This window comes from Miniopterus natalensis, chromosome 3 (genome assembly GCF_054644295.1).
Source record: "Miniopterus natalensis isolate mMinNat1 chromosome 3, mMinNat1.hap1, whole genome shotgun sequence".
NCBI classification, from domain to species: Eukaryota; Metazoa; Chordata; class Mammalia; order Chiroptera; family Miniopteridae; genus Miniopterus; species Miniopterus natalensis.
The window spans coordinates 72,201,696-72,227,389 of NC_142083.1; the positions used below are offsets into that span (position 1 = coordinate 72,201,696).

Below are 25,694 nucleotides of genomic sequence, written 5' to 3' on the forward strand. Positions count from 1 at the left end.
TACCGCAAGGATTTCTAAACACTTGCTCTCATTTTCTGAACTTCACTTGCTGCTGGATGGCCCTTGGGAGTCCCCCTGCTGAGGATCCCTGCTAGAGCTCTGTGTGCACAACAGCAGCAGTGACATTATTTTGCACACAGAATTTGCTCCAGGCTGCTGGTTAATTCATTATTTACTCATTGCTGGCTGCCAGTCACTCTTCTTGCCTATATTACAATGTAAAAGTTAAGTATTAAAAATGCCATGGATATGACAATGACACTGACTTCTAAAATGACATAAGGCCCATCAAGTTGTGCTACTAAAAATGCTTCTGAAAATATTATTAGGTATGTTTCGACTCTTTTTGGAACTGTTTCCGGATATTTTAAAAAATTTGACTTATAAAGTTAGCATCAAATTAAATGGGGAAACTATCCTCTTTTATCATTAAAATGCCTAACTAAACTCTCCTGCCATATGATACCATTTTCCTACACATAAAAGAAAAAGGAGGTGGCCCTGACTGGATGACTGAGTTGGTTGGACGGTCAGCCCATACATCAAAAGGTTTCGAGTTTGATTCCCTGTCAGGGCACATACCTATGTTGAGGGTTCAATCATGGGAGGCAGCTGGCCAATGTTTCTCTCTCTCTCCTAAACAACATACCCTCCAGTGAGGATTAAAAGAAAAAGGCAGTTTATTGATGATTTATAACATGGGATGGATTCAGGATATATTTGTTAACTAGAATAAGGAATTAAGGAAGCATTCAGCATATGCCACTCTTAGAAGAAAGCTCCAGATAACACACAGTTTCACACCCAAGAAAAAGTTCTGAGTTCATCCAACTTATAATTGTTAGCATATATCTGGTTACAAAATAAATAACGTGGAAATATCTATGATCTATATAATTCAATCATAAGTAAATTCAATCTAAGAAAATATAGACTTGGATTTTTAAAAATCAAAGTCAAAGATCTATTACATATTAAAATGTTAGATATATTTTTTCTCATATATGGAAAACACATACTTATTCCAAATGTAACATAGTTATTAAAAAACTTTTTAAGCTGCTTACTTAATTTTAACATTGGTTTTGTAATTTTAGAGAGGTATTCTCCCCTCCTTAGGGGTTTTCCTCTGTTCCTGGGTCAGGATTCTGATATTGAAATGAATGGGGACTCATGCTTAGCACAGGACTCATCGTGTCTCACTCTTGGGGGCTCACACAGGCTCTGAGAGCATCCAGGACCACAACTCAGTGCCACCTAGTGATGTCCAGCAGGGTGACAAACAATGAAAAGCAGTTATTAACCAGCATAAAATTCTTACGTGTGATATCATCTCACTCATTCATTTCTTCATTGGCCTATTCATTCAGAAAAGACATACTGAGCCCAAACTTGTATGCAAGGTACTACACAGACATAAAGCTACATAAGGCAGGACCTAATAGAGCTCACAGTCTGGCCAATGCATAAAGCACAAATATCTGTGACAATATGATAAGCCCAGAAATGAAGGAAATGAAAAATATTATGGGAGGGGCTGATGAATTTTGCCCAACAAGAGAATGTGGGTTAGGAAGCAATGGCTATAAAGAAATGTGGTATATGTTCTGGGACTTGAATTCACAAACTAGGTAGGACAGGCATCCTACCCATTGAAGAGCCAGAATTTTAGTTGTTTTTACAAGCAAAGAGAGAGATATCAAGATATTTTAGGTAGAAGGGATGTTGTTGGCAAAGGCCTGGACTGTGCTCATGTTTGACATTGAGAGAAATGTGAGTGTTGGGTTAGAGATGAGTTCTGAATACAGTCTGGGCCATGTTGTAAAGGGCTTTGAATGTCCAGGAAAATACTTAGGACTTTTATATAGATAGGCAAGAGATAACGCGTTTATCATGATTTAATGGTAAACCAAATATCATACATTAAAGAAAAACAACCACAGTAAATTATTAGGAATCTCGACCTTGACTATCTGACTACGATAAGGCATATGCTTCCTTTCCAATGCAAACAACAACAAAAAAGGACATAAGTGTTGTCTGACTAAATAAAGATTTAGCAATTTAAGAAATCAAATAGAGAGGAAACAAGATAGCGGTGCAGGTAACAGCTGTACCCGCCGCCTCCCACAACCACATCAAAATTACAACTAAAATACAGAACCACCATCACTCAGAGCCTCCTGAAACCTGGATGAACAGAAGCCCCACAACCAGGGACCTGAAGAAGCACCGAGACCGGGAGGAGGGGCCGAGACATAGGTGGATCGGGGCTGAATCCCGGGTGCGGCCGCGGGCCCACACCTGCCGGCGCGGTTTAAACCCAGGAGGTTTCTCGGAAGAGTGAGGGGTCCCAGCCCCATATCAGGCCCCCAGCCCAGGGCTTCAGGGCCGGGAAGAGACGTCCCCACAACTTTGGGCTGTGAAACCAGCGGGGACTGTCGCTGAGGGTCGTGGAGGCGGCAGGAGCCCCAGCAGCTCCTCTAAAGGGCCCGGCACGGACTCACTCGGACGCTCCCTCTGAGCCCAGCGCCGGGCAGCAGCCTGAAAGGACCCGGGACACTCGGGGAGGAACTAACCTGCCTGAGATCCGGGCGAGAGGTAGAGGGCGGCTTCCTCCCAGGCAGAAGGGCTGGCGGAGGCCATGGCTCCTTTGGTGAGTCCTCCCCACACACAGCCGGCAGGCAGGCGCCATGTTTGAGTCGCCAGCACGTGACTCACACCTTTGGCCCCGCCCCGTGATTCCCGGAGGCCCCGCCCCTCCCCACCTGCAGCTCATCCAGGCCATTTCCAGGGGCTTTTCTACGCCAGTGGCCTCTCAAGCCTCATGCTTGGGACTTCCCTAAAATCTCTCAAACAAGCAGCAGGCCCCATAAGGCTTGATAAGCGGCCCCAGGCCTGGCACTAGCAGCAGCCTGCATTGGCTCATAGCTGGGCCTCTCCTGGACACCTCCAAGCCCAGCACAAGTAGCAGCCAACTATGGTTTGCTGTGTAGCTCATGCTGGGTGGCCCTGGGCAAGGCACTGGCACAGGCTGACTTTGCACCTGCTGGGAGGCCCCAGAGACAGTGCACCTGGTGGTCAGACTCGACCACACTGGATTACAACCCTACCACATCCACGAGTGACACACTCAGGGGCCCACTTGGTGAACATCAAAGCTCCACTGAAGTATATCCTGCTCCATAGGGGTGTCAAGAGGCCCAACCTTCATATTATTGAGGTGCCAGAAGGAGGAGAAAGAGAGCAAGAAATTGAAAACCTATTTGAAAAAATAATTACAGAAAACTTCCCCTACCTGGGAAAAGAAATAGACTTACAAGTCCAGGAAGCACAGAGGGTCCCAAACAAGAGGAACCCAAAGAGGCCCACAGCAAGACACATCATAATTAAAATGCCAAAGGTTAAAGACAAAGAGAAAATCCTAAAAGCAGCGAGAGAAAAGCAATTAGTTACCTACAAGGGAGCACTCATATGACTGTCAGCTGATTTCTCAACAGAAACTTTGTAGGCCAGAAGGGAGTGGCAAGAAATAGTCAAAGTGATGAACAACATGGAACTACAACCAAGAATGCTCTACCCAGTAAAGCTATCATTTAGAATTGAAGGTCAGATAAAGAGCTTCTCAGACAAGGAAAAGCTAAAAGAGTTCATCACCACCAGACCAGCACTACAGGAAATGTGGAAGGGTATTCCTTAAGAAGAAGCTAATGAACAAAAGAATTTGACGAACTAAATAGATCCAGAGACATTGACGCATGCAACAGACAATCATATTTCAGAGGAAAGAGGGAAGGAGGGTGGAGGGTGGGAAGAGATTAACCAAAGAAGTTATATGCATATAAGTGTAACCCATGGACACAGTCAATAACAGGGTGAAGGCCTGGGGAGAGGTTGGGAGTCAGTTGGAGGGGGTCAATTGGGAGGAAAAAATGGGACACCTGTAATACTTTCAACAATAAAGATAGGTTAAAAAAAGAAAGGAAATGAAATGGAAAGAAATAATTTAGAAATATGATATAAAACAGTAACATTTGCTTTGGCAAATTCTGCCTTCTTACTAGTTTGTTTCTCCTCTTACCCCTCCCCAAATCCATTCCAATTCATTCTCAAAGGCCTTACTCCACATTGCCTACCAAATAAAATACATACACTTTATTTGATGTTTCCAGAACTTCGCAGTAATAACCTCACTTATTTCTCCAGCCACATTTCTTCTAGCCATATTCTAGAATATGATTCCTGAAGCCAGAATCTGTGACATACAGCCACTGATGTTCAGTAATGACTCCTAACTCTCCTGCAGAGTTGACTCCATTCCTGTTTCAAGCGGATGATTGTGTGTGTGTGTGCGCACACTATTTTCCTATACAGTTAAGAAAATTAAATCAACTATGGTAGTTCTACTAATTTTTAATTCTCATAGTTGTTAAATTATGCTAAATGAGCCCCAGCTGGTGTGGCTCAGTTGGCTGGAGCTTCATCCCATATGCTTAAAACGTTGCCAGTTCAATTTCCGGTCAGGGCACATACCTGGGTTGTATCCCTGTCTAAAGGTAGGGCATACATCTCGTTTACTGTTGAATGGCAAGAACTAACGTTGTATTGGAATATCAATACATTTTAGTAAATGAATTCAGACCACAGCCCTTCTGTTAGTGGGATAGGACTTCGACATATCCTCCTGGTGGGGGTAGGAGACTGCCACTGTCCAGATGACCATCCTCTAGTAAACCAAGCAACTCCATTGTTGGGTGCTGGCTTAATTTTCCTAATTCCTGTATCACATGAATCTTTAACGTCCCCAAAGTCTGTTGCTCAACAGTGGTTGACCAACACATGACCAAAAAGCACTGTTCCATCTTTCTAAACAAAGGAGAACATACAAATTTACTTGGCTTTAATTTGAATATGCTTGAAGGACAAAAATGAAAGGTGTCCATTTCTTTCCCATAATAACTATTCTCACTAAAATAAAGAAGGTTGAAGCAAATAAGACTACATTCATGATTCACAGCAACGAAAGGGACTTTAATTACTACATTCTGTCTCCAGAGCAGATTTTTAAAAATCTTTCTCATGCCTTTGTGTCTCTAATGCTGGGCAAGAGCAATGTCTTGAGGAAGTTTTTCTTCATTTTCAAAACGACTCTGACAACATAAAACAAACCCAGATGGCTTCTGAAACTGAAGTCTTTGCAAAGAGCACCTGGTCTATCAATCTCTCAATAGTGGTACCATTTATTTTAAACAACTCTTTCAGCCATTTTCCCAATGGTTTTATAATCGTTGCCATCTTCATACCTGTTTGGGCTGTTTTGTCATTATAAAGAAGCAGTGTATTGTGCCTTCAAAAATACAAGGCTTACCGATGCACCGAGAGCCATCTGTTGAGGTTACATATCCACGTGGACAAATGCAAAAATAGCTTCCCACGGTGTTGGAGCATTCGCCAGTTTCACATATCCCAGGAATGATGCTGCACTCATCGATGTCTAATCAAGGGAAGAAGGAGAAGACGGTTGAGAAAGGCCTTCAGTAAATAGCTTTTAGAAGGGATTTTTTAAAAAAGAGTATGAGTGCAATCATGGTTGATTAGGTCAGATCACATAACCCTGAAGATACTCTTGTTTCAGGCCCTAAAGAATTTCTCACACATATCTATGGGAACTGAGATGAAAGTAAACTCCCATGGCAGTAAAACAAGGCCAACTAAAGCAAAACTCTATATCTTTTTTTTCCCCAAATGCAATTTAAATTGGAAATAAGTAAAATGTCAACGTTTTAGTTTCCATTCTACATCAGTAAGGAATTATCCTACTATAGCCTTTAGAAAAACACATACAGGGATTATATTTTAAAATATGGAGTAGCTACACTTTAAATTTTTATAGCTAATTTTCACACTAACTTTTTGAACCAATGGAAGGTAGAAAATGCTTTTTTTTTTTTTTTTTCCTATTTGGCTTCAGGAATTGTTTTTGTACTTACATCTGAATATGGGTATTTTTGACATTCTGGGACTTAACTTCAAATCTAAAATAATATAGAAACACCGCAAAGGGCAAACTTGGGAGGCTTTGGGAGGTGTCCAGTTTTCCTATTGTACCTCCCTGCTAATTCATTCAGCTTACTCAATGCTGGGACTAGTCTATTCCCTTTCACATTAATGAAAGGTCTGCTTTCTTTTAAACTTTCACTAAAGCAGGAAACCTGGCCATTTATATAAGCTTTAATGTACTTTTCTTCTAGTTCAATAAGCATCGAGAGGTGGAAAGTCAAAGCTACAATTAGGTACACTGGGAGCTAATTGCTAATACATTCAAAAGGAAATAAACCATTGTGAGGAAAATCCAGCCATTCACGCTGGGAGCTGGGTGTCCTTTTAAAGGGACAGAGCTAGCAAAGACCAGTGAATAGAGACCAATAATAAAAGACACAAAGAGACAACTGCTGAAATATGAATTTGAGCATTTAGTTCCTTTTCAGGTTTTTTAGTTGCATTTATTTTTTAGAAACGTATCAATAAAAACACAGGAAAATGATGCCATTGTAAATATAAGAAAAAAACTTTAACCCTCACCATTAAAAAAATAGTTGGCAATGCCTTTCTTGAATTCCTCTAGTAGTCTATTCATTCTTTCCTTTCCCATTTACTCTGACAAGTCACTCTTGCCTACAAGCTGTATCGTGAAATAACTATATGCTTGTGCGTCTCCTTGGAATGTGCATATAAGAAAGTTACCAGATTCAGACATTCTCTGAAATAATATCTTCATTTGAGGCTTAACAGTTAGCCACTGAAGGCACAGTTGTACAAATCAAAATCTACCAAGTCCCCAAGAGAAATCAGAATTCTAACATGAACTGACTATGCGAGGAGCATATATATCATGTGGTGAGTTACCATCAGACTTAATCCAACAAAATGAAACCATGTGTGCAAAATTAAGACCTGTTGTATCTTGTGCCGCTGTCTTACTTCAGCGCATCCTAATAAAATGGAACTGGATTCAGAAGAGAAAGGGCCCCAGAACAGTGGCCCTTGGATCACCAGGTAAACTGACCCATCACTTCTGGGCAAGGAAGACAAAAAAAGAGAGGAGCACAGAGCAGAGCAGCAGAAGTACAAAAGCGAAGAACCCCAAAACTCGCCTTCTGCTCCTCTTACATCTAAAGCTGTCCCGACAATCAAGGCACTTAGGGGGCTCAGGATTAATCCAACTTCTTAGAAATTAGGAGCTTAAGTCTTTCATTTAAGCATTAACTCTCATTTCTAGGCATTTCCTTTCATAATAAAGAACTTCTTTGTGCTCGCCTTCCAAATACCCTCCCTGACAACAAAAAGAGTATAAAACTGAAAGATGTTTGACATTTTCTTTTTCAAGGAAAAAATATCTGGAACATAGAAGAACACATGGAATGATATTAAATTTGTGGTTTTTGTGTTAAATATTTTATTGTTCAAGAACTCCACGTTTCACAATTCTCCTTAGAATTAAATAGGAATTTTAAAAGGTTACAGTCAAAATAATTACATGTAAAAGGCTCTCGGCAAAGTATTTAAGAATTCTATATGAAAAATAAGAATGTTTTTCATTTGTTTTTGGGCTGGACTTGCCCCAAAATTTTAAAAATTAAAACATTTGGTGCTTTTTTTCTTTCTTTACTGTGTTTTGATGTAGTCATGCCCAAATTTATTCATCAATTTAAACTTAGCATTTAGCATTTAGTATTAACATTTATGTTCAGAAGGACGAACGCATTTAGCTCTTTTGTAGTATTATTTCTTCAAGAGCATATGTCATAATCTGGTTTGGAAGTATTATCTTCTTAAATATCAAATGTATATTGCCTAGCTATATACAAGTGTGCCTAAGTCTATTCATGGGACAGGCATTTGTTTAATAATGGGAATTGTTTTCATTCATGCTCCACCTAACTAATGTGCCTCCACCTACCTTCCCTTGAACTTTTTAAAAAAAAGTTTATCAGTTTGGAGGCTTTGGTCTGCAAATATCAGAAAAACTGATCCAAACTGACATAAACCAGAAATTTAATAGCTTGCTTCTCCGGAAGCTGAGAAGGGGCATGGACTTCAGGACTGGTGTAAGCCCATGTCTCTCGCTCAGTTTCTGTGAGACATGCTCAACCATGCCCTCCTCTGTGCTTCGAAGTCATCCTGAGGGTGTCGTCCCTAATGGAAGCGACATGGCCATAGCAGTTCTATGCTAGACTTTTGACTGGGACACCTAGCAGAAGAGAGGCTGTCTCTTCCTGTGGTTTTCTCTCCTAAGAGCGAGAAAACATTTTCCAAAGAGAACCAAGAAAGTCTTCCCTTTTGTTCTAATGTCCTCAACTGAGTCACATGCCTAATTTTGAAGGACTCCTCTAGCCAGGACAATGTGCTGATTGGAATAGAGTTCTGAACCAATTACTGTGGCAAGTGGGAGTGCAGTTAGCTTTAGACTTATAACAGAGAATACGACAGAGGGAAGAACACATTCTGAGATTAAGTTGAGTTTGGGACATTTTGAACTTGAGATGTTTGAGGGAAACAGGCAGAAATTCCAATTGCGTGGCTAAAAAGTTGACATTCAGTAAAGATGTAAGGCATAAAGATGTACATTTGTGGTTTATCACCAACTCCATGAATTGCATTCTGAAGTTGTAACAATAGATGAGATCTCATGACGCACAAATGAAAAGAGTTGAACTTAAGGAGGGAATTCTGAGAGCCATCACCGTCTAAATAAAGGTCAAAGGAAGAAAAGCCGGTATAGAGGCTGGGAAAGAAAAGGCAGAGAGGTAAGAGGAAGAGTATGATGAATGGAGCCTAAGGAAGAACACTGTCAAAAGGAGGGGTTTTTGAAGTGTGCCATGGAAGGGTAAAGAAAGAGGAGGACTGGAAAGTGTTTGGTAATTTGAAGAGGCTGAACACTTTTTTTTTTCCTGAAAAAAGAAAACTAGATCTAAGCAAAACCATCTGACAGGTTACTGACTGCCAAACCACATAACCTCATATTTGTCAACCGACATTTACAACATTTACTGTAAATCTTACTCAAAGCAGAATATAATGAATAATTTGGTAAGTAGTGCTAAGTGTGATCTCAGATATCACTGAATTCTAAGAACAGTGCCCTAGAGATTGTCAGTTCCAATATGTACATGTCATACATAAAAGCAATCCATGGAACAATTGTGTTACAAAGAACTTAGAACAAATACAAGAAATTTTGTTTTAAAAATATTCTTAGAATATTTTCTTTCCATGTATGCCAAGGAACTTTATGTATTTGGCATACTCTGTCTACTTTTTTTGGGTATGAAAATGTATATTTCGGCTTTATATTCATTGTCTACTAATTAGTACACTGTTTAAAATTTAAATGCAGTAAGTTGCTATTTCCAGCTTTTATAAGGACAACAGGCATTATTAAAATGATAAAATAAATTGTAATGGAAAATTAATGTTTTCTTTCCCCTCTTCAGATTTTGAAAGCAAGGTGTACTCAAAATTTCATTGCATATTTATAAACAGCTTTATTTAAATATAATAATTGTATAATAAAACAATTTGCTCATTTAAAGTATAAAATTCAATGGTTTTTAGTATATTCATAGGATTGTGCAACCATCACTGCAACCTAATGTGAGAACATTTTCGTCCTCCCAAAAGTAATTCCATCTTATTAGTAGTCACTCTCTCTACCTTCTTCCAAGCCCTAGGCAATAACTAATCTATAACTAACAGATCTATAACTAACTAATCTGTCTCTATATATTTGCCTGTTCTAAACATTTCATATAAATGGATTCATAAAATGTCTGATCTTTCATGACTGGCTTCTTTTACTGAGCATAATGTTTTTAAGGTTCATCCATGTTGTGGCATATATCAGTACTTCATTCCTTCCAATTGCTGAATAATAGTCTACCGGATGGATATACCACACTTTATTTATCCACTCATGACTTGATGGATATTTGAGTTGTTTCATTTTGGGGCAATTACAAAAAAAGTTGTATGAAAATTTGGGTAATAGTTCTATGTGGACATATGTTTTCATCTCACTTGAATATACACACAGAAGTGAAATTGCTGAGTAGTATAGTAACTCTGTGTTTAACATTAAAAAAAAAAAAATCTTTATTGATTTCAGAGAGAGGAAAGGAGAGGGAGAGAGAGAAATAGAAAAATCAATGATGAGAGAATCATTGATCGACTGCCTCCTGCACACCCCATGCTGGGGATCGAGCCCGAAACCCGGGCATGTGCCCTGACTGGGAATCGAACCCTGATCGTCTGGATCCCAGGTCGATGCTCAACCGCTGAGCCACGCCCGGCTGGGCTGTGTTTAACTTATTAAAAAACTGCCAAATTGTTTTCCAAAGTATTTATAATACTTTACACTGTCACTAATAATATATGGAGGCTCCAATGTCTTCACATCCTGCCAGGACTTTCTAACAGTACTGGTGTGAAGCGGTATCACACCATAGTTTTGGTTTGCATTCCCTTAATGACTAATGATGTCGAGGGCATAGTAGCTGATAATGAACCCTGAAAAATGGGAGAGAGTTTCAACATGCAGAGAGGATGGCAGAGGTTCTTCCAGAGAGAGGAAATACTGTGAGCCAAAGTATGGAGGTGGCAATTAAAAGGTATGGATGAAGAATGAACAGTTTTCCATGAGCTAAGGGTATTTATAAGGAAGTGGAAAATACAACTAGATAGTTAGAATGCCGTTCTCAGGAATCTGTCCTTGCTTTGTAGCAGTGAGGAGTAACTAAATCATTAAGCAGGAAAAGAGAATAAAAGTTTTACTTTTGGAAAAGGTATCTTCCAATGTCAAAAAAGAACAGGGCTAGGTTAAGAATGGGGTTATGGATGGTAAGGGTAATGAGACGGTCTAAGCTCCAGTTCAGGAGAGTGAGACCAGAAGAGGAAAATAAATGAAAGGAATATTCTGAAAGTAAGGGCAAGAATAAAGGGGAAAGGGGAAGTAAGTTTTCATTATTGAGCTAATATTAATAAAATTAGTGAAATAAAGAAAAGATATTTTGTGGGAAAGTGAATGGTTTCATCATTAACATTCTGAACTAATAATATCTAGGAAACAGGTGAAAATCTAGGGTAGATCTTTATAAAATAGCCAGGATCTATGAATAAAGTTAGTTGAAACCATCAATGTGAATAAAATCAGTAAGATAGAGGATATAAAGTCAAGAGAAGAGAAAATATTAAAGATAGTTACTGAAGGGATATATTCCTTTGAGAACTAAAGAAAAAGAAAAACAAAAGAGAGGCCACCAGGGTTACTGAAAACCTATTTAAATTTAAAGAAGTCAAACTTGGTAAACAGAATAATGGCTCATCAAAGGTGCCAGAGTCTGAAATCTTGGGAAGCTGTAAGTATGTTAGTTTACACGAAAAAAGGCAATTATGATGCTAATCAGCTGATTTCGAGATGGGGAGATAATCCTGGATTATCTGGCCTTTGGTCCATTGTAATGAAAGGCACTTATAAATGGAAGAGGGAGACAGAAGTGTCAGATTCCACCAGGGATCTAAAGATGCTACACTGCCAGTTTTGAAGATGGATGGGGCCACAAGCCAAGGAATTAGTGCAACTTCCAAAAGGTGAAAAAGTTTAAAAAAAATGGAGTGTGGGCTAGACATCCAAAAAAGAATGCAGTCCTGTTGACTCCTTGATTGTAGCCCAGTGAGACCCATTTTGGACTTCCAGTTTGCAGAACTGTAAGATAATAGATCTGTGTTGTTTCAAGTCACTAAGTTTGTGGTTATATGTTACAAGAGCATTAGGAAACTAATATATCAGGGAACCATACTTAAGAAGAAGCAGGGTAATCAAGAATAGGAAATGCTATGAGGAATTCAAGAGAACAAAGGAATTTTTCAAAAGGATAAGAAAAGCGTAGGTGGTGAGGAACTTGAGATTGCTGGTACAGACTAAGCTTTTAGGAAACTTCACAGTGAAGAAAGTCGGAAAGAGTCTACAGCCATACCACCCTGAATGCACTCGATCTCGTCTGATCTCCGATGAAAGTCAGAAAGAAAGAATATCACGAGAGGCGATTAAAGAGGTGGAGGAGAGAGGTTCTGTGTTAATGTGTTTTAGGATGGCCTTGATGAAGGTAAAGAGAGAAGAGATACAAGCTAATAACAACTTGTAACGAACAGGAGGTAAGGAGACCTCAAAAAAAGCCACCTCAGTGGCAGAGAAGAGAGACGGTGGTGATGAAGGCAGAGAAGTGGATCAATTCAAAATATATTTAGGAAGTAGAATCCATCCAAATGTCTTGGGGATAAAATGGTTGTGTCAGGAAAGGGGGATATCGAGAGAGGTACCCAGATTTAAGTCCTGGGCAAGAGAATGGATGGATGGCTGGGCCAGTCACTGAGATGAAGTACATGAGAAATGCCGGTCAGGACATGTAGAGTAGGCGCAGTGGAGCTACGGACTCGTCTGTGCATGCTGAGCGTGAGGTAACTGCGGGACATCTAAAGGATACACGCCTTGGAGGCAGCTGCGTAGGAGAAATCTGTGTCCCCTTCTGGGGAGCCAACCGCATACAGATAATTCTTTGCTGTAGGAATGGGAAAAGTCCGCCTAGTGATCCTGGTGAGATTAATTTTACTTGACTGGTGGGGATATTCCCTAGATTACAATGGGTTGGAGAATAAGTTAGAAGAAAGAAAGCAGGGGCCCAAAGGGAAGATGAAAACAGAAGGATATACTTTTTAGAATGACGGAAAACAGCAGGGTCTGCACAGAGGGCAGAAGCTGTTGTCTGTCGTGTAATCTCAGCATCTTTGTGCTATTTCAGGGTTTTACCATAGGAAGGTTACATATTCCTTCTTGATCCCTCCTTCCTCTTGTTACTGATCTAGGGAAGTACATTTAAAATAGTCTCTGCATGTTAGAAGCTTTTGAATTAAGAGCTTTTGTTCCACAGAGGCAGAATAATAGCATTGTTCAAAGGGCTACTACTGTAGCAATGTAATGAATGGTTCCCTTTGGCCTGAAATCAATACTGCATTTTTCTAAATACTAATTTGGAGTAACTCAGGCATAAATTAAAGGTGACAAGAGTCAATCCCATCACAGTGCTTTTTAACATTACAGCAACAGTTGGAAAGCTATTTCTATTTCAAAATGCATAAAAGTTACGGATAATATAGTCAAACATTATGAGTTTAAATTTTTGGTCTGCATTCCAAAATGGTATTTCTTGGGAAATGTAGCTATTTACCAGCAGTGACTTTTCCTTTCTTTTCTTTCATTTTCTTTCTTTTCCCTTTATTTTTAATTTAATCAGGGTGGAAATATTTTGTTTCCCCTTTGTTAGTTCAAGATAAATAATACCAAATTATTTACAAGTTTTAAAATATTGAAGACTTAAGATGATGAAACTGAGTTTCTGTAGGAAAATTACTTTTAACAATTGAGTGGTAAGCTGTTAAAACTATGTCCTCCAGAATTCATCTTTCTTCTAATCCTACTGCCTTCCACAATTACCTAAAAATCTTTAAATGTAGGGAAATTAAATTGAAAGTCTCCCTTACTGTCAAGTAAAACCTACACTTTCAACAACACAAATGTCAGGAAATTCCAAAGTTAAGTTCACTATAACCATTTGGACTTGGCTAAGATGCAAGAATTTAATATTTTCTGTTCCCATTTTTCTTGTTAAACATCAGTACATTAAGATGGAGTCATAAAATCCTGAGGATTTAAAAAATATCTTGGCATAATGCAGTAATAACCATAACTGAAGAAATCTTGATCTTTTATCAATACTCTAATGATGCATCATCATTTATTTTGTAGCTTCTAAATAAATGGCATTAAGTGAAAAGGAAATCTGTCCTATATTCCATTATGAAATTATCATAGAAATATTCGTTAATCTTTGTGCTTTTCATACTTATTACCACTTAAAGGAAATAACTCAACAAAAATGGTACGCTCAGTTACTAAGACATACTATGAGCAATTCCTACACAGAAAGTTAGCCTTTGAGTTAGTGCAGCTGTGTTTTCTTGAGTTTGGCTGATTTCCTTAGATTCAGTAAGTTGTTGTACATACACTGAGCTCCACAGACATATCTGCGTATTATACCCAAAATGGGCTGTGTACGTGTGGATGTGTGAACATGGAGAGGTCGCTCCCAAGGCTCAGTTTTAACTGAACTTTGATCTGAGCAATGGGGTGACGCATGTCATCTGTTAGCATTCTCTGAGCTAAGTGGCAAGTTCAAATTGGCTAACATGGGAGGCTCACAAGACCGTGACTATCTCAGTAACACTACCTGGGTACTGGAGCTCGGACACATTCTCACCGCCCTCATGAATGACTGCTCCATGGTTCAGCACAGCACGCTGCTATCCACAGGAAGTTACCAGGACAACTCATCTCCTTTCTGAGGGGCCTCACCTGGCAGATGCGAAACTCAGGTACCCTTTGCTCCCCTCCCACACTCTAGTTCATAGATAATGCTGTCCAAAAATGATCCTCACTACTGTTTGTTCTCTTCAACCTCTTTAAGGATTCTCTTTTTACACCGCCTGGAGGTGAGGGATGAACCACTGAACGCAGAACAATCTTCCCCTTTCTCTTCAACTCCTTCTTTTCTCCCTCCTCTCATTCCTACTGCTCAAAAGTTATGCAAATGATAAAGACAGTAGATATATATTATATAGTAATATTCCTAAAAGAACAACACAATGAAATTTTAATTACTTACTTATATAGGAGCATATTCTAGAATACATTTTATTCATGAGATCCACATACTTTCTTGATTCCAGATAGAAATATTAGTATTTAATTACCTAGCTACTACAAATCCTATATACACTAGTATATAGGACTTACAAAAAATTGCAACATTATACTTCATGAAAAAAACAACCATCAAAAATAACAATCTTCTATCTTGAAGCTAGGAAAATAAACATACAGGAAATACTTTAAAATATAAAATCAAATTTCAAATAAATGCAAGAATGCTTTACTTCTTGTTTTTCTGTATACTAGTTATGAAAAATATTTTTTTCTATCATAATAAATTAAGGGAAAATATTCCATGTGGGAGGAAAAATTATGATAATCTAATTTGTGAATAACTGTATTGTATGAGTTTGTTAAGCTGAATAAATTTTCTAAGCCTACAACTAAATATTCACAATATGGTTTTACTAAAGAATTGGATGAGAATTTTTTTAGCAAACTTCAAATGTTTTCTATTATAAAGTATCTTCAAAGACTTTAAATCTGTTGTGCTTAGAACCTAACAAAACAAGAAAGCAACCTCTGATATTTTTTCAAAATATCATTAAAAGCACTTTCACATATGCCTTCATGTTAAAACAGAACCTATTTATGTCAAGCATACAGCAGTAATTTTAGAAAAAGTTGGCTAATATTTTTGCTTTTCTTGAAAAATTATATTAAAAAAAAATACAATACTGACTGCAGTAGCACACACATCCCTTCTTTTTGAGTACTGCATTAATTTATATCCCATATAGTATACAGGTAGAGGTACGGAAGTACAACAACCTAAACTGTTGTTAATGATGTTGACAGAACTTTCTTCTAATTTTAGGAATGGCCAGGTTTCCAACTGCACTCTAGGTGATAATAGAGATTAGAAAAAGAGCAATACTATAAAGAAGGGTAGGAAGAACAGAAGGTGATAACTGGAGGTAAGAAAGGTAGACCTAGAAAGAAAGATAATGGAGCTAAATTTACTAAGATCTTAGCAGGGCATTCCTTTCCCTTTGGAACTCTCTGGCAAACATAATAGTGACCCTGAGTTCCAGTTAAAGAACATTTATTTTTGGAAGTCAAATAGCTTTCTGAAGATGATGATGATGATGATGGTGGTGATAAATCTTACAATGTCATTTCTCAAATTCTAGTCATTAAAGAGACACCTCTCCATACCTATTGCTATCTTGAATCATCTATAGTATTACTTTTTACTTAATATACTTCTATATATATGTTCTCATTTTAAAAAGTTTAATGTGAGAGAATTTTTAGGGAGTGAAAATACTCTGCATGATACTATAAAGATGGATACATTTCATTTTAAATTTGTCCAAATCCATGAAATGTACAACACCAAGAGTGAACCCTAAGGTAAACTACAGGTTTTGGATGATTATGATGTGTCAGTGTAGGTTCATCAACTATAACAAACATACCACTAGGTTGGGAATGCTGATAATGAAAGATGCAAAGCATATGTGGGGGCAGGGAGTATATGGGAAATCTCAGTACCTTCCTCTCAATTTTGCTATGATCCTAAAACTGCTCTAAAAAAATTGTCTTTAGAAAAAACGTAATATGATCTCTGTCCTAATAAACAATATTTCATTGTATAACATCCATAAACACAGTTATGATGTACACTAGTTGTGTGTTTTCTTAAGACATTTTATTTAATTATAACTATTAAAATAAAAAATTGTTTATCCATGATCCACCTAAAATGATCTATCTAGTCACTAAGAAGATAGCTACAGAATTAGGTGGAGGAGAGATGATTTGAAGTAAGGCGAGAATAGTGATAGTCAAGAATGGACTGGCAATCTGAAACCCATTCCTGTTTTTGTAAGTAAAGTTTTATTAGAACACAGCCCCGCTCATTCGTTTACGTATTTATTTTCTATGGCTGCTTTTGCGCCTGCACTAGGATGGCAGAGTCGCATATTTGCAACAGTGACTTCCACATCTTAAAATGTATATTACCTGGCCCTTTAGAGAAAGTGTTTGCCCACCCCTGATCTAGAAGGGTTCTGCACTTAAAAGTACCTCACAAGTGTCTTGAGGGGTTTGCTTTAATTTAAAATAATGAAACTGGAAATCACAGCACTGCAGTAAAGTTTATGTGACAATGAAAGTTCAGGATGTCATTTGGGAAACCAACCTCAAAAAAAGACTCCCTGTAACAGAAAACTGGAAAATGAAAGTCAACATACAAGTTTTAAATTAAACTAGAACGCTAAAGGATATATTACTTTTCTTATCCTCTCCTTTGCCAGGTTTAAAAGAAAATTAATGATAAAAAATATTGATTTTATTGGATAAGAGGTATTCTTAATACAGATAAGAACAAGATGAAAAGCTGCTTACTTGTATGTGATAGAACTGTTATGATATTCTATCACACATGGGGAAAGGAAATTTTGATTTATAGTCACATAGTCCTGGTTGCATTTCCAAGAATTTGGAAGATGAAACCTACAGTTACACATTAGCATCAGCTCTAGGTAGTTAAATCAAGCCACACTAAATTTAGAGTGATGGCATATAACTAGCTGTTGGTAAATACTGCCCAAACTGTCTTCTGCCATTCACCAGAACTTAGCCACACTGGATAAGGCAAACTCACAACTTGGCCCTGCATTTGTCCTAAATGTGCTGCTGCTAGACTGGGACAAAAATATACCTGATACTTTTCACAGCTAAACTGAAAAAGACATGTTAGCATGTGAAATATAAAACCATAGCCCATTAGGAAAACGAAAGCTTTCATTAAAAAAAAAAGTTACTAATTTAATATCCATATGATGACATTAAAAGAAAAATACTCATAACTAAATTTATGTATTTATTTGTTTATCTTTAATTTTGTGTCCTTGAAATAAATGCTACTTAAAATAGCTGTCTTCTGAAAGTAAGTAAACAACAGGTACTCAGAGAAACAAGGGACCTGACTTTGACCAATAGAGCAAGTGACTATAGTTAAAATTTTCAAAATCATTCACATTAAACTTAAAATACAATTAACTGTACTAAATCTAGCGGCAAAGTATAGATGAGAAACATTTCACACTGGACTATGAAAGGATTACATTAAGAAAAAGATTCCTAGGTCGGGACTACTAAAGAGAGATAATTCAAGCATTTCACAGCTTTGTTTATTTGTATCTTTACTAAATGGAAGCACCTAAAATAAATTAGCAGCCTGTAAAAATTTTCACCATTCCTTCATGCATTTTTCAATGCCTGGGTATTGAATGAAGTATATACAATGTCGGTAAGTGACAACACTTGCAAGAAACGCAGTCCTGGATCAAGGCATTATATTTCAAGTTCTGTTACGTTTTTACTTGACTACAGCAGGATATTTCTTTAGAGCAGACTAATTTCCTTCAGGCACCAAGCCATGGTAATTCATGAAATAGCTTCTCTCTCTCCCTCCCTCCCTCTCTCTCTCAACAGAAGCTAAAGATATATGTCAGGAATATTATAAAACTAGCATTTTATTTTGTTTATTTTGGTCTGCATTATTACTTTTCCATCCCCACTGTAAAACAGTAATTACTTAGTAAGTAAAATGAAGAAATAAGGAGGTGTATTTCAGTTTATATCTTTTTTTCCTAATGGCAAAGTTCAAAAGCATTCATCTGATCCTTTCATTCCAGGGTAGAATAGATTTTTCTATCATTAACACACACCTAATTTTATGTTTCTGAGAAAGGTGTTTTGGAGGCTCTCAATTTTTCCAGTGATCTTCAGCAGAAACTGAACTGCAAAAATAATGGAAATTACTTTACCATGCTTTTTTTCATATTTTAAAAAGGATTTAAATATACAATGGCACTGGGGAAACAACACCGGTCCCCACCATTTGGGAAAATTTCTCTGAATCCACTAAAATGCAATTTCCTGACCATTGTGTTATGCTAAATAAATCAAGTCCTCTGGGTCTCAAATGTCCATTTCTGTAATTTGGGTGGAACTGGGGTTGGGGGAGTAAAAACAGGCTGAGACCAGTCAGGAATTAATGGATAACCTAAAACCACAGTTCCGTGTTCACTCATCATGATGACAGATCTGGGCCCACTTCATTGTTTGTGAATACTTTCATCAGACTAGGCAAATATATACTCTAGTAGGTCAATTCTGTTATTTTTTTTTTTTTTTAGAATAAAAAGAGTTTATTTATAGGAAACTACTAAAAATCATAGTTGACTTTTATATTGTTATATTAGAGCTCTTCCAATTAATTTTTAAAGATCTCAACTCACATGGTTTAATGAATCTTTTACAATTAATTTGTCTGTGCTGCCTGCGCTTTCTTTAACAACCACCTAAAGTGTCAAATGCTTCGTTTATCTTATATAATACTCATAAAAGCCTTATGCAGAAAATGCCATTATTATCTCTATTGTAAAGATGAAGGTGTTAATTTGCTAGAGATCACATGGTTCCCAAAGGGTTCAGCTGGAGCACACACTCTAACATTTGGGTCCCAATTCTTGGGTTATCGGCCACTATGCTCTCTTCTCTCTCCGCATTTATTTTTTTTGAATTGCACTTAAAACTTAAATTGTCGTTTCTCTCTACTATTTTCCTCTTGTTACTGGAATGAAAACTTTAAAAAGTGGATTGGTTATGAAAGTTAAAATGTGATGTGAATATTCCTAATTTTGATTCACAACCTGAATGACACGCTAAAGAGTAACTTCTTGTTGAATTTCGTGTTCTGGAACATGCCCTTTTCACAGGCTTCATGTTGGTAATAATGATGTTACCCACCGTGCCTCAAATAAAGAACTCTTTCTCCTCCAGGCCTTCCCAGAAAAGCATGTGCAACTTTCCGTGCAAGCCATTTCGTCCGAGTTGAAGTGAAGGGAGCGATGGCACTTGGGAAACGCCCTATGAAACACTGCTGTTGGCTGACTAAGACTGTTGGGTAGTGCCCAAGACACTTGACGCACGTGTTTCACACTGGAAGGCATGTGTGGGAAGAAACTAAGAGAGTTTAGATCAGCAACTTCTGATAAACATGCTAGGAAGTGATATGTGCTAATTCTGCCTCAAATGTCAGCTCTGGGCTGGTGTTCGGCCGCCCCCTGGACATCCTATCACTCTTCACAGTTGGTCTCTCCTTCCTGGGTGGGACCTTTCCATTCATGAGACACAGGAGGGGCTTCTAAAACTCAAGCCTGAAAACCCCAGCGCTAGCCTGGCATATGGCCAGTATGCCCTTTCCAATGATTTTAAAAAACCATAAATGGTTCCTATTTCCAGTTTAGATTTTAATTCTTAATACGTACGCTCCAAATTTCTAAGCTACTCAATGCTCTGTCTCCAAACATAAATGCATCATGAAAGCAGGTTTCTAAGAGCAAAGGACTTTTCCTATCAATTCATCTGATTTCAAGTGATTGTCTATTGTGTATGGGGGGAGAGAGAGAGAAAGATGAGACAGACAGACAGACACGTCCTACTGGCTGTCATTTTTGCTGAGCATCCACAGGAAAGCACGGCAAATTCAGACAGGCTTTCGTCCTCAAAGCTATTAGCCCCATTAAAAAGAGTTTATAACATATAATATAAGGTTATACATCAATAATGCCTCAATGAACAAAAGAAAACCAAATGGAAAGGCTGGAAGAGGGTGGGCCTAGGGGAAAGCGGAGGAGAGGAATATGGAAAAGAGCCCACTCTCTCCCTCACCTACTCACTCAAAAAGCCCTTAGTCGGAGCACACTTTACATCGGGTACTGAGCACCGCGAGAGGGTCCTGAAAACCAGACTATAGGAACCTGGGGGGAGTAGGAGTTACGATGAGGAGTTGAAGATACTTAGTTTTGGGTCCCAAGGTAGCATAAGGAGATGGCAAAAAAAGGTTTCTATTATTGTCCCTGGATTCAGAAAAATTTATAATTTGGCTCCTGTGGGAGAAGGAACAGGGAACCGGGGGAGGAAGGGTTAGTGGTGGGTCCCGTTCGCAGTGCCCATTACAGGGGCTCTGGCGGGCGCACCAGGAGGGCGGAAGGACCTTCCCTCCAGGAATCTGCTGAGAGCTGAACAAAGTAACACATAAATGGGTCTTTTTCTCCCTCTTCCTCTTTGTTTTTAAATTTTTGAGTAAATAATACATTTATGTAGTTCAAAGTCAAAAACTTCTGTTAGAGCACTCAAGGAGAAGTCTCCCTTCCATCCCTTTGTCCGAGTCAGTCCATTTCCACCCCCAGAATATCAACGGGCACAGATTTTCTAAAATCCTTCTGTGGACGTCTACGCATAGCTGAGCACACACACTCGCTTTATCTTTTTTTAAATGAGAATGTTCTTCCACTTGCTTTTGTCATGTAACAAAATATCTTCAACATACTTTTATATCAATATATAAAGTCTACAATCTTTTTTTAAGTATGAATAGTTTCTACTGTGTACATGCTTCACAAATCATACTATCGCGTATGTTACTATGTTTTGCTATTACAAAAAGAGACAGGGAGAATAAGCTTGTAAGTCCATTATTTCTTGATTGAGGACAGGATACATTCTTAGAATTAAAATTATGTAATAAATGTTATGTACATTTGTGATGTTGACAGTTTTAAATTGCCCTCTACCAATTTTACACTCTTATCAGGAATTTATGAGTATCTATTTCCCCAAACCCTCACAACAGTTTTTCCATTAGAATTTTTGTTTTATCAAAGTTTATAGGTAAAAAATATTATCTCACAGTTTTATTTTCCACTTTCTTACTCTGAGTAAGAATAAGCATGTTTTATGTATTTGTCACTCATATAGCTCTTATCCTTGAACATTTTTATTGGATATTTTCTTACTGATTTGCAGAATTTCTTTATGTATTAGGAACATGTCTTTTTTGGTTTATGAGTTGCAAATGTTTTCCAAGTTTATCATTTGTCTTTTATTCTTACTTGTAGTGGTGTTTTTTTTTTCCTTTTTCTTGTCATGCAATTTATTTTATTTAATGTAGTTGAAATTACCAATTTATACCTCCAGAGCTTTCAGGTGAAGTAACATATAAAAAATGCTTTCTTAGATCTAAAACTATATAAAAATTCCCACACTTATTTTTAACATCATGATGCTTCTTTCATTGATAATTACGTCTTTGAGTAGTTTAAGATTTATCTTGATATAAGACATGATGTACAGACAACAAATTAATGTTTTCAAATGATACCCAGTCATCTCAATATCACTCTATCATTTTCCCCATTGATTTATTGGTTTTGGTTTTTTAATCCTTACCAGAGGATATTTTTTTCCCATTGCTTTTCAGAGAGAGTGGAAGGGGGGAGGGAGGAGAGAGAGAGAGGGAGAGAAAGACAGCGAGACAGACATCGATGTGAGAGAGACACACTGACTGGTTGCCTCCCTCAAGCACCCTGACTGGGTCCAGGGATCGAGGCTGGGACCAACGTACATGCCCTTGGCCGGATTCAAACCCGGCACCCTTCAGTCTGCACGCTGACACTAACCACTCAGCTAAGCCAGCTAGGGTTCCCCCCCATTGACTTATATGTTATATATTTGAGTTCTTGTACTGGAATTTCTATTGTGTTCCATTGGGCTGTTTGTTTATATGCTAGTACCATAGTAACTTAAATATTTTAGCCTTCTAACATGTTTTAGTATCTAGAAGAGATAAATCTCTACTCTTCTTTTAAATTTTTCTTCCTTTCTTATCTTCTCCTAGAAATAGTAGACTATACTTGGCTATTCTAAAACTATTTCTGCAGACCTTTGCTATTGACTCCTTTCTGTGAATAAAGATAGAATTAGGTCAGTTCCACTTTCCCTACTCTTGTTCTCCTAGACCTAGACCCGCAATTTCAATGCTAAAGTCATAGTAAGTGAATTATTTTAGCACAGTGGTACAGAATAAATTTTCACTTTAATGAATAGAAAATACAGCAAAAAATCCATTGACTAAATATCTAATACATCAGCCATGAGAGGTAATAGAACATATGTCAGAGAGAAAGGTTATGTTTTCAAGAATTAGTCCTTGTGGGCTACCCTCCCAAAAGGCTCCTTGGAGACCGGCCACATCTGAGTGCTTCAACTGGCCAATGTGGGTAGACGGCTGAGGTGGTGGATATGGGCTGGAGTTAGTGACCTGTCAGGTTATGCACCCACAACCACAAGGCTTGGACCCCTGACCCCTGATGCCACAAAGGAAAGGTTCCCCCACTCATGAAGGGTGGGGTGAAGAAACAGACTGGAGGTCAAGGCTCCATATTTTTTCAGCCTTTATCACATCAGAGGAGAGAGGCAGTGCTTTTTCCAGTCATGCAAACTCCACCGCCAGTGCCAGAATCACTAAACTGGGTGTAATTCTGGCCTTGCTGGATCGCTGGGCACACCACATAACACAATAAGCAAAGAGAGGATTGTGCTCATGTTGTTGCTGCTGTCTTCATGAATTTCCCCCAAGAAATGCACTCTGTGGGCTGCGGTGTGTGCTGCTAGGTTACCCACCCTTGTCTGCTCAACACTCACTAAGAGAGGAAGCTCTGGAGTGAATCTAGCAGGTTGGAATCCTGACTCTGTGGTTTCCTACCGATACAAAGTCGAGAAAGTTACTTCATCTCTCTGTGCCTCAGTTTCTTCTTCTGTAAACTGGGTTAATGAGAGTAACCAACCTCATAGCACTGTGTGATGATTAAATAAGAAAATCATGTAAAGTGATTTAACTATTGTCTAGAATATATTAAATGCTCCACAAATACATATTAAATTTTATGAAGATGTTATTTTGGTACATGTAATCTGCTGGCAGAATCAGACAAGAAAAATAATTAAAATGCAATGTAAAAAGTGCCATGATCGAGGAATAGCTTATTTGTTATGGGAGCAGAAAGTAGGTTTGGGTTTTTAGCAGTGTGGCTTTCTTATTTAAGAAAGAGGAAATTTATGTTTTAACTACAGTGTTGTAAATTTCTTTTTAAAAGAACTTAAAAGATGATAGTTTTGTGGTTTTTAAATTGATGACCTAAAAAGTTTTATCTCTTTCCAATATTTACAATCCCCTTACTTAAATCTCAATTTTAATATATAGTTTTCCTTTGAGGAAGTAGTCAATGAATTTATTTATCATTCATTTCAAAGTTAAAAAAATAAATTAAATAAAGTTAATACACTTTTGGTAATATGAGTACAAGCAAGTACTTTTCAGTTTAGAACAGAAGTTTATTTTTCATGGTTTATCAAGGCAGAGTTGGAACAGCAGCTATAGATACTGTGCCAACAAGTTTTATGAGTTTCATGAGCATAAATAAATTTATTTGTTGTCACAGATCTCAAACAACTAAATGCTGTGGTAATGGAACAAAGCTGAAGACTCTTCAGAATAAATTGCAAACAACTCCTTGTCCTATAAAGAGGCATTGAAGAGAAACTTTCCAATACAGTGATGCTATTTTCCTGCCTTCCACTTAAGCCAGGAAAGAATAACTAGCTCCAGGAATGTTAAAGAAGGTATAGTCTGGAAGGGGGGGTCATGCAAGGACATCTGGCACCTACCTGTGCTTTATCCGAGTGGACTAAAATTCAAAATAACGTTTTACTATAAAAAAGAAAAATTCTGGAAAGTCTTCTGATACACCAATTCATAGTATATTAGTGGGGTCTGCTTGCCTTCTTCATTTAAATTAAATATTTAGATGAATGAATCTTTGAACAGAGCAAGTAACTGAAACAACCTTCTCTTTGGATGTGAAGAAATAGTTTATTCCACCAAAGGATCATTTTGCAGATTGTGTGACAGACATAGGAAAAGATTTTGTAGGCAATCTGGCCCAGGAGAAATACGACATGACTTCAGTAGGCATAAGAGGTTTTATTAAACCTGGGACTCTAACCGAGTAAGAAGGAAAATAACTGATTTCCCTCCAGGCATGAGTGTGGCCACAGGCACTCGCGGGGGTGGGGAGAGAGGAGGGAGAGGGAGGGGGGGAGGGAGAGAGAGATTCTTTTGAGCCCAGAGTGACAGCTTGGACAGTGGCCTATATCTGAACACGAATGAAAAGAATCCCATATGAGAATCCACCCAACCAATGATATAAAACAAAACAAGCCTCAATGACAGATATTGAGTCATAGGCTTCAGACACTGAATTGGGAGATGAATGTCGTCCCACCATTTTTATTTTTTCATTTTAGTATAAAGTATATATGTTCAAATTTAAATTTTCAGCAGAACAAGCCTTTTAGGATAACATTTTAGTTAAGAAGACACCCCAATAAACAAGCAGAAGACTGTTTTTCCTTTTAAATAGAGAGCAAAGATGCCTCACCTCAGAAGCATTACCTGCAGGTGAATGACACAAAGATCTAAAAATGCCAAATCACATTTAATGTTTATGCTCTTGGTCTTTGAATGGCCTCCAGAGCAAAATAAAATTCTGACGAAAATGAAAAAGTCAGATGAAGGAAAAATTCCCATGATGAAGATCATTGGCCTCCTTCCAAATATAATTTTAACTCTGGCCACAAATTTCACCTTCTTTTTGGACATTTAACCCAAGTCAAAGAAATTAACTTATTATACACATTACTCCCAATTAATCAACACATATGTTTTGGTGCCTACAAAATATCATGAAGAATTCCACGCTCTGGGATACAGTAATAAATAAGTTTTTGTCCTTACGGATCGTATGCAAGTGTTGGAGTGAGATGGTAAATAAACAAATACAAAAAATATCAATAACACCATTTTTAAAAGTTAATAAGCTAACTCTACAGTTTATTATTAATTCTACAACCATTTTCCCAATCACTCAGATCCAAAACACTGGAGTGACCTTCCCTACTTCTGAACACACTTAGTAAATTAAAGACAGAAAAATTTTCTTAGAGAAATTTCATT

The 25,694-nt window shown here is 37.8% G+C and overlaps 1 protein-coding gene across 1 annotated transcript in view; it reads right to left on the bottom strand.

The window, feature by feature from the left end:
* The window catches only part of FBN2 (fibrillin 2), a 216,747-nt gene that overhangs the window by 119,155 nt on the left and 71,898 nt on the right, over positions 1-25,694 (bottom strand). The window contains exon 8 of the mRNA XM_087815536.1: positions 5,369-5,494. Within this exon, the coding sequence (XP_087671662.1) occupies positions 5,369-5,494 (126 nt within the window). The remainder of the gene's footprint in view (positions 1-5,368; positions 5,495-25,694) is intronic.